Source organism: Antechinus flavipes, chromosome 5 (assembly GCF_016432865.1).
Source record: "Antechinus flavipes isolate AdamAnt ecotype Samford, QLD, Australia chromosome 5, AdamAnt_v2, whole genome shotgun sequence".
Classification (NCBI taxonomy): Eukaryota; Metazoa; Chordata; class Mammalia; order Dasyuromorphia; family Dasyuridae; genus Antechinus; species Antechinus flavipes.
The window spans coordinates 227183276-227198222 of record NC_067402.1 but is presented as its reverse complement, the minus strand read 5'-3'; the positions used below and the strand labels follow the sequence as shown (position 1 = coordinate 227198222).

The window sequence follows — 14947 nt, the reverse complement described above, 5'->3', positions numbered from 1 at the left end:
CAACGATACTATATGAGGATGTATTCTGATGAAAGTGAATTTCTTTGAGAAAGAGATCTAACTCAGTTCCAATTGATCAATGATGGACAGAAGCAGCTATACCCAAAGAAAGAACACTGGGAAATGAATGTAAACTGTTTGCATTTTTGTTTTTCTTCCCAGGTTATTTCTACCTTCTGAATCCAGTTCTCCCTGTGCAATAAGAGAACGGTTCGGTTCTGCAAACATATATTGTATCTAGGATATACTGTGACATATTTAACATATATAGGACTGCTTGCCATCTGGGGGAGGGGGTGGAGGCAGGGAGGGGAAAAATAAGACCAGAAGTGAGTCCAAGGGATAATGTAAAAAATTACCCTGGCATGGGTTCTGTCAATAAAAAGTTATTTTAAAAGAAAGAAAAAGAAAAAGAAATGACTAGCAGGAGGATTTCAGAAAGTCCTGGAGAGACTTACATGAACTGATGATGAATGAAATGAGCAGGACCAGGAGATCATTATATACTTCAACAACAATACTATATGATGATCAATTCTCATGGACGTGGCTCTCTTCAACAATGAGATGAACCAAATCAATTCCATTTGTTCAATAATGAATAGAACCAACTATTCCCAGCGAAAAAACTCTGGGAAATGAGTGTGAACCACTACATAGCATTTCCAATCCCTCTGTTTTTGTCTGTTTGCATTTTTGATTTCCTTCACAGGTTAATTGTACTTTATTTCAAAGTCAGATTTTTCTTGTGCAGCAAAATAATTGTATGGATATGTGTGTGTATATGTGTGTATATATATATATGTATATATATGTATGTATTGTATTAAACATATACTTTAACATTTTTTTTTAAAAAAGGGTTTTTGAGTGATGGTCACAGAGGAAAACCTGGAAGATAAGAATCAAGGACTATTTTAATTTCTTCACCTCAATCAGGCAGTTGAGAGAAATGAATAAAAGTACAGGTAATGCTGTAAAGGGTCACCAGGGAGGCTCTCCTCAGGAGGAAGCCATACCTCAGAGCCAGAAGATGAAAGGATGAGGAAAGGGAGAGCACAGCCGGGATAGTGGAGAAAAGACAAAGACTTGTCTAAGCTCTCTCCAAAATCCTTCCAAAAAGTTTCAAATAATGCCTGGAGTTCTGGAGTGGCAGAACTCCCAAAAGGATAGGATGAATCAATTTTCTAGGCCAATACAACTTTAAAAGATTGGCAAGAAAGATCTGTTACATAAGAGCAATAAATCAGCATAGCACAGGCAGTGCTCCAGAAAATCTGCAGGAAGTGGGGGTGGGGAGGAAGTTACTGAATTAGTGGTGGCAATGGCAGTTTCTGGATCTTTCAGCCTGCAGACAATAAGGGCATCAGCTAATTGGTCAGAAGGAGATTACATGTGTCCTTTTGTTGGTACCAGTGGAGGATTATGTTACATTGCTCATGCTTTGATCTGGTCTCAGTCCAAGGGCAAGAAGGATCACTAGGAAACCAGAGCTTGCACCTACTAAGGAGCTAGAACCCTGGTCATAGTTTCAAGGCAGAAATGATTAGAATAAAAGCTAGGAGAGTAAACACACATCTTTCTAAATCATGTAATTTTAGAACAAAAACTTAAAGATCCCCAGATTTACCTCTGAAAACAGCAACACAAAAAGACCTGAAGTTTGGGACAGTAACTCCTCTACTCTGGAAGCAGAGCTCCATTTTAGCATGGAATTAAAAGTCAAAGAAGAAGCTGGAAAAATGAGCAAATAGCAGGAAAATGATCTTGACTATAGAATGTTACTGTGGTGACAGAGAAGATCAAAACATAAACTCAGAAGAAGACAAGCTTCAAAAGAAAAATGTAAATTGTTCTCAGGCCATTGAAGTACTCAAAAGGGATTTTAAGAAATCAGATAAGAGAGGCAGAGGAAAAATTGGGAAGAGGAATAAGAATGATGCAAGAAAATAGTTAAAAAAAAAAAAAAGAGCAGCTTTTTAGAGGAAGTACAGAAAAGTAATGAAGAAAGCAACACCTTAAAGAAACAAATAGGCAAAAATAGTAAAAGAGAAACAAAAATCCAATGAAGAAAAGAATGTCTTAAAACAGAATTAGCCACATGGAAAGAAAAGACACAAAAATCCATTTAGAATGTAGAACTGACCAGATGGAAAAGGAAGTTCAAAAGATTATTGAAGAAAATAATTCATTAAAAATTAAAATTGGACAAGTATTAGCTAATGACTTCAGAAGACATCAAGAAGTAACAAAACAAAATCAAAGAAAGAAAAAATATTTGAAAATATGAAGGTATCTCATTGGGAAAATAATGGATCTGGATCTGGAAATGGACCTGGAAAACAGATCAAGGAGAGATAATTTAAGGATTATTAGACTACCTAAAAGCCCTAAAAAAAAGACATCTTTTAAGAAATTATCAAGGAAAACTGCTCCAATATTCTAGAACCAGAAGATAAAATAGAAATTGAAAGTATCTACCAATCACTTCCTGAGAGAACTCCCAAAATGAAAATTCCCAGGAATTTTATAGCCAAATTCCAGTGTTCCCAAGTCAAGAAGAAAATATTGCAGACAGCCAAAAAGAACCAATTCAAATTTGTAAACTATACTTAGGACAACACAAAATTTAGCACATTTTACATTAAAGGATCAGAGAGTTTAGATTATAATATTCTAGAGATAGGAGCTAGGCTTACAACCAAGAATCACCCACCCAGCATAACTGAATATAATCCTTCAGGGGAAAAACTGGAAATTCAGTGAAAGAGAACTTTTGAGTGTTTGTGATAAAAGGTAAAAAGGAAAGAAAAATAAAAAATTCACTAAGATTAAACTGTTTATATTCCTCTATGGGAAAATAATATTTCTAACACCTAAGAACTTTATCATTATGGCAGTTAAAAGTATATACTTATATTGAGGGCATGGGTATGATGGAATAATTACCTAAAAAAATAAAATTAAAGGATGAGAAAGAATAATGCATTGAGAGAAGGAGAACGAGAGAATAGGATAAATTACCTGACAAAAAAAGTCATGGAAGAACATTTACAATGGAAGGGAAGAAGGAGAATGCAAGTGGGGGAACTTGCAAGCTTTACTTTTATGGAAATTGGTTCAAAGAGAGAATAACATACACCCTTAGTTAGATAAAGAAATCTATCTTGCCATAGAAGAAAGTAGGAGAAGAAAGGAGAAAAAAGGTGCTGATAGAAAGGATGGCAGATTGGGGAAGGTAAAAGTTAGAAACAAAACACTTTTGAGAATGGACAGAGAGAAAGGAAAAAGAGGGGGAAAATAGGAAGAAAGGAATTCTATCGTAATCATGACTGAAAAAATTATGGCAAATTTCTGTGATAACATTTCTCAAGCATAAAAAAAACTAATATATAGAATATAAGTATAAAGCTAAGTCAAGTTTATAGAAATAAGAATCATTCCTCAAATGATAAATGATCAAAAGGATATGAATAGGCAGTTTTCAGATGAAATAATCAAAACTATATTCATGAAAAAATGCTCTAAATTATTATTGATAAGAAAAATGCAAATTAATATAACTCTGAGGTAACACTCCACATCTATTAGATAAGCTAATTTGACAGATAAGGAAATTGACAAATATTGGAAGAGATCTGGGAAAATTGAGACATTAATGAATCATTATTGAAGTTGTCTAGTAATTCAATCAATGTAGAACAATTTGGAACAATTTCCAAAGAACCATAAAACCATGCATACCCTTTGCCTGAGAAATACTGTTGCTAACTCTGTATCCCAAAGAGATTGAAAAAACAAAATGGAAAAGGGCCTATGTGTACTATAATATTTATAGGAGCTCTTTTAGTTGTGGCAAAGAATTGGAAATTTAGGGAACATCCATCAATTGGGAAATAGAATAAATTGTGGTATTTGTGATGGAATACTGTTGTGCTATAAGAAATGATGAACAGGATGCCCTCAGAAACATCTAGAAAAACATTCATCAACTGATGCAAATTGAAATGAGCAGAACCAATAGATTATTATTATGTAGTAACAGAAAAGTCTTGGCTATATTCACAATACAGTGATCCAGAAGACAGTTCTGAAAGACTTGTCATGAAAAAATACTATCCATCTTCAGAGAGAGAACTGATAGAGTGTAAATACAGATCAAAACACACTTTTTCTTTTTTTTTCCCTTGCTTGGTTTATCTTTTTTTTTTTTTTTTTTTTTTTTTTTGTCTGTGTTAGTACTTTGGCAGTGCCTACCAAGTAAGGCTGTTGTGTAGAAAGACTTATGTCTAAACCTTAATGAACTCTATAAATATTCTCTTTATATAATTATCATTTTGAATATCTCTCAAAAAGGTAAAAAAGTGTAAAATATTGTTACTTTTTCAGATATTCATACAGAAGCTGTACAAGCAGCATTAGCCAAGCACAAAGAACAGAAAATGGCTCTGCCAATGCCAACTAAAAGACGATCCACATTTGTCCAGTCTCCTGCAGATGCTTGCACGCCTCCAGGTATGTGTGCCAGTCTGAACTTGTTCTGGGTAGGTTACTATTTCAGTATATCTTAAAGAAACTGTCTTGTCATTGTCATGCTAAGATGGCAGCTGTCCTGCTCTCTGCAGCAGCAGGAATTAAGACATTCTTTGGATTGTGACTTCTCCAATGTCAACAAATTTGGGTCCTCTAAGTGATGGAAACATTCTGTTCAGTTTTATATCCTAGTTACTTAATGCATTTTTTGTCAGCAATGAAAATAGTACTAGCATAATCAAATTATAGGCACAGACTTAAGACATAGGATCTTAAAAAAAAAAAACCTATGGATACGTCGAAATTTTAATAAAGATCTAAAATGCAGCCTTTCAAGAACTGTGTGTGCGTATGTATGTATATATGTATATACACACACACATACAATATGTATAATTATTCATCTTTCTCAGATGCTTTATCATTTTGACATTGTTTTGTCAAGGAGGTTTAAGTTTAATTTTGTTGCCCAGGTTGGATTCTTCCCATTCTGGCATTGAGTAATCTGGCAAGGCTCCAGTTGAGCTGGCAGCAGATTTAAAAATCCATTTTTTAAAAATGGGTCCATAAGGGCAGCAGAAACTAGTAGCTTCATGTAAACCTGTTAATTTGATGTAAATATGAGATTTTAAAGTATTGGTTAATTGTTGAAGAAGCACTAAGCCCTTCCAAGATACAGCAAATAACAATTCCTGGCTATCTCTATTGCATTAAGAATTTCTTCCAGAATTTTTAAAGCCTTTTTTTTTGCACAGTCTCTGTTAAATGTAGCCTTCTGAACTCAAGATCAGTAATTCTATCCCAAAGTCTCACAATTATGCATACTAAATTTGTTTATATTTGTTTCATACTTGGTTGTTCAATTTTCTTATACCGGTCAAGTGCCTGTCTCCCTAGAAGTTTACATTATTGGTAATAAATCTATTTTAGTTTTAATCTAAACTGTTGACCCTGTTTTTTTTTTTTTTTTTGCTAGTAGAAACTTTATTGTAATCAATTTATATTCATAATAGTTTAATTGTTTAGCTTCTTAGCATTATATAAATCAGTATGAGCAATTTTCTTTTAAGTATTTGGTAACTTGCTAGAATATTGGTATATACAAATGGGATCATTAACTATGTGTGTTTTTCTTTCTTCACATTTGTGGTGTCACTATGTTTGAGACAGAAATAGCTCTGTGGCTTCAAGTGTTTCTGCAAAAGCTAATATAGGATACCTCTGGTAGACTATTTCAGTAAAATACTTTGTCTCTATCATAGTGCTTACAATGAAACCTACTTAGGGAAAATATTGAATAATTTTCATATATTATTTGTACTGGTTGAAACTGCCATTAACAAAGGGGTTTTTCATTTGAGTAGTTATCCATCTTTGGCCAAGATTGTGCTGAATTATATCTAAAGGCAATGGGTCAAGGTAGGGGGTATAAGACATTGGTTTCAAAAACAAAGTTCTCCATAGTTAAAGAAATCCGGTTTTAGAGAAAGTAGCCTTAGCTTATGGCTATAGAGTTAGATGTATAAGTAAATTCAGTGAATATAGAATCAGGAGAAATAAACAAACAAAAAAATCTTTATTTGTAATAGCAGCAATTGAATAGTAAATTAGAAATTGCTTGAATAACATATCCTGATTGTTGTCTTACGAGAGTGTAGATATTTACTTTCAGCATAAGATCCTTGATTTCTAAATAATTTCCAAGATTTTTCCTCTGCCTTTGAAAGTTATAATTTTAATGTATTTTAATATAACTTTAATGTATTTAAATATAGTGTTTAAGTAACTAGAAAGAACATATAGCCAGATATCCTAAATTGGTAGGAAAACACATTCCTCTCTCATAGCAAAAGGATTCGTAAACATTCATTTACAACTCAAAATCAAGGTATGTAGATACAGGGACATCCCAAGACAAAAGCAGGTAAACCTAGATCTCATTTCTTCACTGTCAGATTAAGGCAGTCTTTGTGAGAATGCTAAAGTATATTGCTGCCTGTTGGAGTGCTGAGTTTAAGTCCAAAAGATTGATATCTTTAATCAATTATTAGAAGCAAATAAAAGTTGCCTTCAGTGATTGCTCCTATTTAGTCTATTAAGTCCATTCAAGTAATTGTATAATTACAGTGACATTGCTAAATGTAGAATAGTTTCACACAAATTTAATAGGCAAATAGCTTCAAAAATCTCTTCCTGCTTGTGAATATGAACAGAACACTCTCTGATAGAAATGATTTAGCTTCCTAACCTTAATTTCTTTTCTTACTCTGAATTCTTGTGTATATATTTTGAAGAGAAAGAAACATTTCTGCATAGATTTGGGGAACAACTTTCTTTGTTTTTGTATCTGTTTACTTTGTGACATTGACCTCTGTGTTGGTCCTTACACAAAATGCATCATCTTCCAACTACAAGCATTTTCACTGGCTTTCCCATGCCTAATGGTACTCTCTCTCAACTCCATCTCCTAACTTCCCTGATTCCCTTCAAGTCCAGCTAAAGTTTTATTTTCCATAGGAAACCTTTTCTGATCTCCCTTAAGCCTTCTTTTCTGCTAATTATCTCCAATTTATCCTATATATATCTTGCTTGTACATAACTGTACATAGCCTGTTGTCTTCCATAGTATTAGACTGAAAACTCCTTGAAAGCAGGGATCCTTTTTTGCCTTTTCTTTGTTTTAGCACTTAGTGCTACTGCTAAGAACAGTGCCTTGCTCATAGTAAATGTTTAATAAATGCTGAGAAGAAATGTGGAAGTCTTTTTTTAAACCTTAATTCTGCTCATAATTTTTAAACATATGGTAAATAACTTACAAATGAGATCATTTTTCTTCTATCAATTTAAATATCAATCTAATACAGTTACCTCAAGGTTTATTTGATGTGCAGGTTAATTTTTATCTCATTCATTGAAACATTTAAACAATCTAATTTAGTAGAAAGCTACATAATTTTCTGTGTCTTTGGTCTTGTTCAAATTCTAGAAAATTTGAATTATTGCCATATTGAGGTTTTTTATGTGTGTGTGTGCTGAAATAATTTATTAGTATCACAAGGCAATTGTTTCAGTTCCTCTTGTAAGAGTTTTTTGTGTTAATATATTGTTCATTCATAAGACTTAGCATTGACAGAAATTTCATTTGAAATCTAGATTTTTTTCCACTCTGTTAGTTTTCTGCAATGTTATATTATGATGACATTCTAATACCCAAAGGAGTAACATCTCCCGCTCTCCAAATAGATTACTTTTCCCAAAAAATATATTCTGCTTTTTCATATTGACTCACTTTTAGAATAAGCAGCTAAATTCCTGAAGGAAACTTAAATTTAGTTTTCTGTCTCATTCAAGCCCTTGCTTAAGAGTCATACTTTCATAGGTTAACCATAGTTACTTTCCTAGTATGTGATGATGGACAGATGGGAAGTTTAATTTTTAAACTTGGAAGTGAAAAAGTCAGCAAAGTTGAAATGCTCAGTAACAATCTGTTCCCTCTCTATTCATAAGGTAGTTTGTTGTCATCTTCAGGAAATTTTCTTTATCCAAAATGCTCAATTTTATGTATAGTGTAATTTTGGATGTCAGTCAAAGCAAGTTGAATAGTCATGGTTCATTAACTTTAGCTTCACAGATCATATTGGCATGGCTAGACATACAGCATAAACTTCAGTACTATGGAATTTGAAGGAGGCAGTTTGAATGATAGAACTTTAAAAATGCCATTTTTTTACAGATGTGTGCATAAATACAAATTAATTGCTATTGACAGTATATTCTGCTATCTCTGCCTTGATGAATAGTTGTTATTTAAAAGGAGAGGGCAGATGAATGGCACAGTGGCTTGGAATCAGGAAGGCTCATCCCCTTGTGGCCTCAGACTGTGATATTGGGCAAGTCATTTAACCTCGTTAGCCTCAGTTCTTCATAAAATGAAATCGAAGAAGGAAATGGTAAATAAAATGACTTAACAATAACAACAAAAATTTAAGAGAAGAATCTCTATTTTATATATATATATATATTATATTTATAGTATGGGTAATATTTCATGATACTATCAACTGTATGAAACTGGCCTCTCACCTGAAGGTACCCAGAAGCCGAACAAAGTAGGCTAGAGACAAGTAAGATCAAAAATCAAGGAGAAATTTAATTCCAAAGTGAGGGAAATAGCTTGTGAGCAAGGACACATAGGCTGGAGCCTTGTCTCTATTGGTTGGGACCCAAGGCAATGTAGGAAGATCTCGAGCACTTATACCTATGGCTATGAGGTGAGCTGTAACCCTGACAATGAGGGTTAACAGCAACAATGTGACAAGTTTGATTCATAACAGGACTTCATGACCAGAAACAATTCTGGGATTTTGCTGTGGCTGAGGTCATCCAGAGGGTGAGTGCAAAGGATTATGGTTATGCCAAGATCTTAATAATACCTAGCCTAAGGCCAAAAGGGAACTAAAGCACGATGGGATAGATGTTGAATATTCATTATATAAATTTTTTTATCTTTTTGGTTTAACTTACCAGTTCATAAAATTAAAAATGTATTAACAAGTCAAGTCAATATGGTTAATGTTGAACATTAGCCCATTAGTCATTTTTTGAGCATTTGGTATAATTTAGGATGATAGATTTAAAACTGAAAGGAAATTTTAAAACAATCTGTCCAATACTCTTATTTTATTCATGCCTATAAGTAAATTTTGCACTTTTTCTCCTCTATTCTTGTTTAGAATAGTAAATCCTTTTTTTTGCTTCTGGTGGATAGCACAGAGATTAACCTGGTTAGAGTAAAATATCATAAAATCTGAACTACAGAAGTTACATTTTGTTTTTAAAAAGTTTTATTACATTCACAGATGCATAAACATGGAAAGCAATATAATGTTTGTGTTAGGTAAAGATTGAAATCTTTCTTTAGATAATAGTTAAAAACACAGGAATTATCATTTATATAAACATATGAAATGTGATCCTTAACTCTTTTCAAGGCTCAGTTAAGGTGTCACTGAATCATTCCTTTAGTTGACGTTCCCTTAGTTGTCAAAATTTTTTCATATTATCTTACATTTATTTATTTTTAGTTACTTGAGGACTGGAGCTATTCTTGGCTTTATTTCCCCAATGCTTTATCTATAGTAGATGCTTATTAAATATTTATTGAGTTGAATTAAATATACTTGAGCCCTCTAAGAGTTCCAGTGCTTCAAAGAAATTTCCTAAGAAACTATTACAGCTTTCCCCCCCGCCTCTAAAATACAAACAAAAAGCCCTCTAAAAGTCCTTCATATAATATAGTCCATTCTAACTTTTTTGGTTTTTTTAAACCTTGTTCTCTTCTTCCTCACTTTATGGTTCAGTATCAATGTTCCTCAAATAAGAAGCTGCATTTCCTGCCCCATGTATTTTCACTGGCTGTTTTGTATACCTGGAATTCTCTTCCTCTTCATTTTTATCTATGGGGTTCCTGGCCTTGTCAGCTTAAAATCCTACCTTCTTTCTTTAAGAGTGAATGCCCATCAATTGGGGAAAGGCTGAACAAGCAAGGTAATGGAATATTATTGTTCTATAAAAAATGATGAACAAGCTGATTATAGAAAGAACTGGAAAGATTTACATGAACTGATGCTTAATGAAACAAGCAGAACCAAGAATACAGTGTACACAATAATAGCAAGAATGTGCAGTGATCAGCTATGAAAAGCTTGTATCTTCTCAGCAAAGCAATCCCAATAGACTTTGGACAGAAAATGCCATCTAGATCCAGAAAAAATCTAAGGAAACTGAATGTAAATTAATACATTCTATCTTCACTTCTTTTTTCTGTTTTTTTCCTCTCTCCCATGGTTTTTCCCTTTTGTTCTGATTTTTCTCTACCAACATGATTCATAAAACAATGTATATTAAAAATAAATAAACTTACTACAATCTATAAGAGGACTTTCCTGGTTTCCCTAATTGTAGCCTTTTGAGATGACTTCTCATCTTCTCTGTATGTATTTTGTCTGTACTTAATGACTTACATATTGTTTACCAATTGGAATGTGAGCATGTTGCAGGTAAGGATTGGGTTTTGCTTTCCTTTGTATCCCCTATATATAGTGATCCCTTAAGAAATGCTCTCTCCTTCCATGCTTCATTCAGCCTCCCAGAATCTCTAGTTTCCTTCAAAACTCAGCTCACATGTTATATTTGATATGCCAGAGGCATTTATAAACTATTTTTATTTTATTATTACAAGTCTCCTTAGTTTGTAGAGGAGGAAATAGAGGGTCAAGAGAAATAAAGCAGCTTGCTTCTGGTGTCAGTCCTTACTAATGGATTTATGTATGAAATCTTCACCTACCTTTCAGAAATCTTGAACTAGATGTCCAACAATTGTCTTAAACTCAACGTGTTCAATACAGAACTCATTGCTTTTCTCTTAATACCTCCTCCCCCTACCAGTCGTTATCATCACACACACACACACACACACACACACACACACACATTCCTCTACTGTTGAGGGCAACACCATCCTCCTGTCCCTTAGTCTCATGGTGTAGCAGGCATCCTGGCTTCTTTACTTCTCACCTCTCATATGCAGGCTGTCAGGTTCATCATTTCAGTGACACAGCCACCATTGTAGTGCAGGTCCTCATCACGTCATACCTGCTTCCTGCAGCAGTCTTCTGGTATGGGTCTGCCTCCCTCCAATCTCTCCCCAGAGCATTATGCTTAGGCCACCAAAGGAATTTTTCTAAAGCACAAGTCTAACTGTTGCCTGCTCTCTCCCCCCCCCCCCCCCCCAGCTAACTTCAGTCAACTTTAGTGGTTAACTCTTACCTTCAAAATCTTTAATTACCTAGCTTCTTCCTACTTTTCCAAGCTTAGTACTTGCTTCCCACCATACATTGTTTGTTGTTGCTTGCCCTTCATTTTTGAAGAGGACTGATGAAGGTCATGGGTTATATCTTGAGTTTTGCGTGAATTGGATTTAAATGAGGCAGAATTGCTCCAAGTCATCAGCCTCACTCTTCCTGAATCATTGGAAGTCAAATGGCAGGCCAGAAGTCAAGATGACTAGTGATGACCCAGAATTTAGTGAGTGCCCCTGGTGTCCTTCATGTCTTCCCAAGTTCTGGGTGTTCCACAATGCCTCTTAGCCACTTATATCACTTTTGGGGGAAAAATTGTTCTCATCTGCCTTCTCTGCTGAGTACACACATGCTTGGAGTAGACATCCTCCTAACTCTCCACTAGGTTTAAAGCCTGTCATTTTCATTCAATATACCCTTCCAGCCAGTGACACTATCCTCTCTGCTATTTCACAGACAAAATACTCCATCTCATGGCTCCAAGTATTTTCTCTGGCATCCTTTATTCTTAGCTTCCTTTAAATCACAACTAAAATCCTTTCTTTTATAAGAAGCTTTTCCCAGCCCCTCTTAATTCCAGTGCTTTCTCTCTATTGAATATTTCCTTTTTTCCCCCCTGTTGTACATGGTTTGCTTATTACATATTTGTTTGTTTGTAAAATTGTGAGCTCCTGTGAGCAGGGACTGCCTTTTGCTCTTTGTATTTCCAATATTAGTCCAATACCTTAGTATTGTATATTGTATACATAGTATAGTATACCATAGTAGATCCTTAATAATTGTTTATTGACCAACTAATTTTAGAACTGAGGCTATCTCACGTAATGAAATATTCTTTTCATTTCATTCGCTGTAGAATTAGTGTTTGCAATTTACTTTGCTAATTTGTGCAAATTCATGTTAATTAATCCTTGTTTATATGGATTCTTATATTATAAGTTCTTATACTTATTCTTATTTTATAAAATAACTTGCCAAATGGCTAAAATGTGTATCAACTGGTTGCTAACCTTTTGTTGGTGACTGTCTCAGAATCAAAACTGAGAGGGAAAAACTCTTTAAGTTCTCTGAAAACTTACTCAGAGGTTTTAAGTCACTAAAAATTCTCTAAAGACAATTTAGTTAAACTAACTTCTAATTCTCTAAAGAATTTTCTAAAGAAAAACTAATTCTCTAAAGACAATTTAGTTAAAATAACAAGCCAAATTACATAATTGACCCAAAAAAGACATCAGTTAATTATTTGGAAATCATATTTTGATTTTAAATATAAGTTAAAAAATTTAAAAAGATAGTTTTCAAATCCAGTGGAAGTCATTGAATCTAAAAATATAATAAAGAAAAGAAGGGAAGGAAAAAGAAATGATTATGGTTTTGAAGGCCATAAAGTCATGAGCAGATCTGGGGTGGAGGGGAGGAGAGAAAATGAGAAATGGTTTTTAAAATATTATTAGTATAATGGATTAATTTAGCAAAAACAGAGATTTTGGGGGGAAGACAAAGTTTGTTCTCCCCTTTGGAAGCAAAAAGGTGCCAGTGACAGATTTAATGGTTAAGTAATTAGAAAAAAGTCCAGTAGAACAGAATTCTATTTTGTCTTTGAAAATCTCTCTCTATCCAATATATTTTTTTAGGTTATAAAATATAAATAATGATGTTCAAAAACAAAAACAGTGAATGAATGTTACAACAAAGACTGAATGAAAATCAAAAGGACAAATTCTAGGCAACTATTTTGGGTCAGACTCAATAAAATAACTTTAACTGTAGACCTACACTAGATAATCATTTTCCTAAAACTGTTTACTTCTTTAACCACTCCCTCTAAAGATTCTCCTTTTCAAACTTGTCCAGGGATTCTTTCAAAGGTGACTGAAAGTGTTTTTAACATATGTTTCAGCATAATTGGTTTATTTTGCAATCCTCAGCATTTTATTTTATGCATTTAAAAATATAAGTCTGAGATATCCATAGATTTCACCAGACTGCCAGACAGAAGGATCCAAGACACAAATAAGTTTAACCCCAGTTCTCATCAAAGATGAATGCTTCTTTTAATTGAATTATTCAAAGACTTCTTCTTTCTCTTAATCTGTTCATCACTTTTTTAAAAATTATTTATTTTTTATAAATAAATAAGCATTTTATTTACAAAACATATGCATAAGTAATTTTTCAACACTGACCCTTGGAAAGCCTTCTGTTCCAAAGTATCTCCTCCTTATTCCCACCTTCTCCCCTAGATGGCAGGTGGTCCAATACATGTTAAATATGTTAAAATATATGTATACATATTTATGTAAGACATATGTATACATAGCTATCTTGCTGCACAAGAAAAATCAGATGAAGAAAGAGGGGGGAAAAAGCTGGGAAAGCAAACAAATGCTATGTTGTGGTCCATACTTAGTTCCCATGGTCCTCTTTCTGGGTGTAATTGGCTCTCTTCATCATTGAACAATTAGAATTGGTTTGATTCATCTCATTGTTGATCTGATCATTACTTTAACCCTGTCTAAGCTTAAATGTATTGAGTGTTCTGCTCTTAATCTTCTGAACTCATCAAAACGCTATTAAGATTAGAGGGAGGCTAAAATAGGTATGGGTAATCCAATTTAAAGGCAATTGGGACTTAATAGAAACATTGTAGTACAGGTTTTTTGGCCATAATCTGTCTGATTACCTTAACCATATGTTACAAAATAGTTATTCTAAATCTATATGCCAACTTTAACACCTGAGTTTTTTTAATTAAATTTTTGATCTCCCAAGAACCAATCTCCTGTCTTCAAAGTTTGCCATAGTGTAGTGAATTCATTCAAATTCACTTCTAAGACTTGCTCAGTATTTCACATATACTGTAAGCAATTGTTTTAATAGGTCCTGTAAATCATATCAGATGGTAAATTTTAGCAGTGTTAAAGTTAAGATGAAAAGCATTTAAATAAACAAACAGTATGGTCTAAATGATGGGGGAGCCCTGAAACTCTTTCTCTTTCTCTCTTTGAAGATAAGCCATGAGGTAAAGCACTTGAGAGGCTCCTTGAAGGAGAAATTCTTCTTGAACCCTGCCTCAGAAAACCCGCCCCAGGGAACCAAGATAGGGCTAGTTGAGTCCAGAACTGGAGAATTCCAACCCTATTGAAAGACTCATTCAATTCTATTCAATTCCAGCTCAAGCCCACCCAGCCTCCCCTCAAGAGCAAACCCCAGCTTGTAGCCAAGGCTTCTATTATAAAAAGAGGCAATTTTAAGCTCAGTCCTTTCAGAGGACCTAATATGCCATGCCATGCATAGCAGCAACCTTTGCCTGCTGAAATAATATTCTCTTTCAGCATTACCCTCTCTTTATTTTCCTCAACAAGACTTTTCTTAACAATACTTTACATCTCTCTGTCGGGATTTCTCTACTGGAAACTTTACTTCTCTGTCAAACCTTGCCACTAAGGAATTCAGTCTTTCTATTCATGCAAAGGCTGACTTCCCAATGCTAATAATAAACTTCTTTTTATTAGTGTAGCTTTTCGGGTTTATAAATTCCTTTACGAAGGACC

General features: G+C 33.9%; 1 protein-coding gene across 2 annotated transcripts in view; it reads left to right on the top strand.

Annotated features, from left to right (window-relative positions):
• Nucleotides 1–14947, top strand: part of DIP2B (disco interacting protein 2 homolog B) — a 211151-nt gene that overhangs the window by 117299 nt on the left and 78905 nt on the right. For both annotated transcript variants that reach the window (XM_051963695.1, XM_051963694.1), the window contains exon 4: nt 4390–4515. In XM_051963695.1, coding sequence (XP_051819655.1) covers nt 4390–4515 — 126 coding nt within the window. The remainder of the gene's footprint in view (nt 1–4389; nt 4516–14947) is intronic.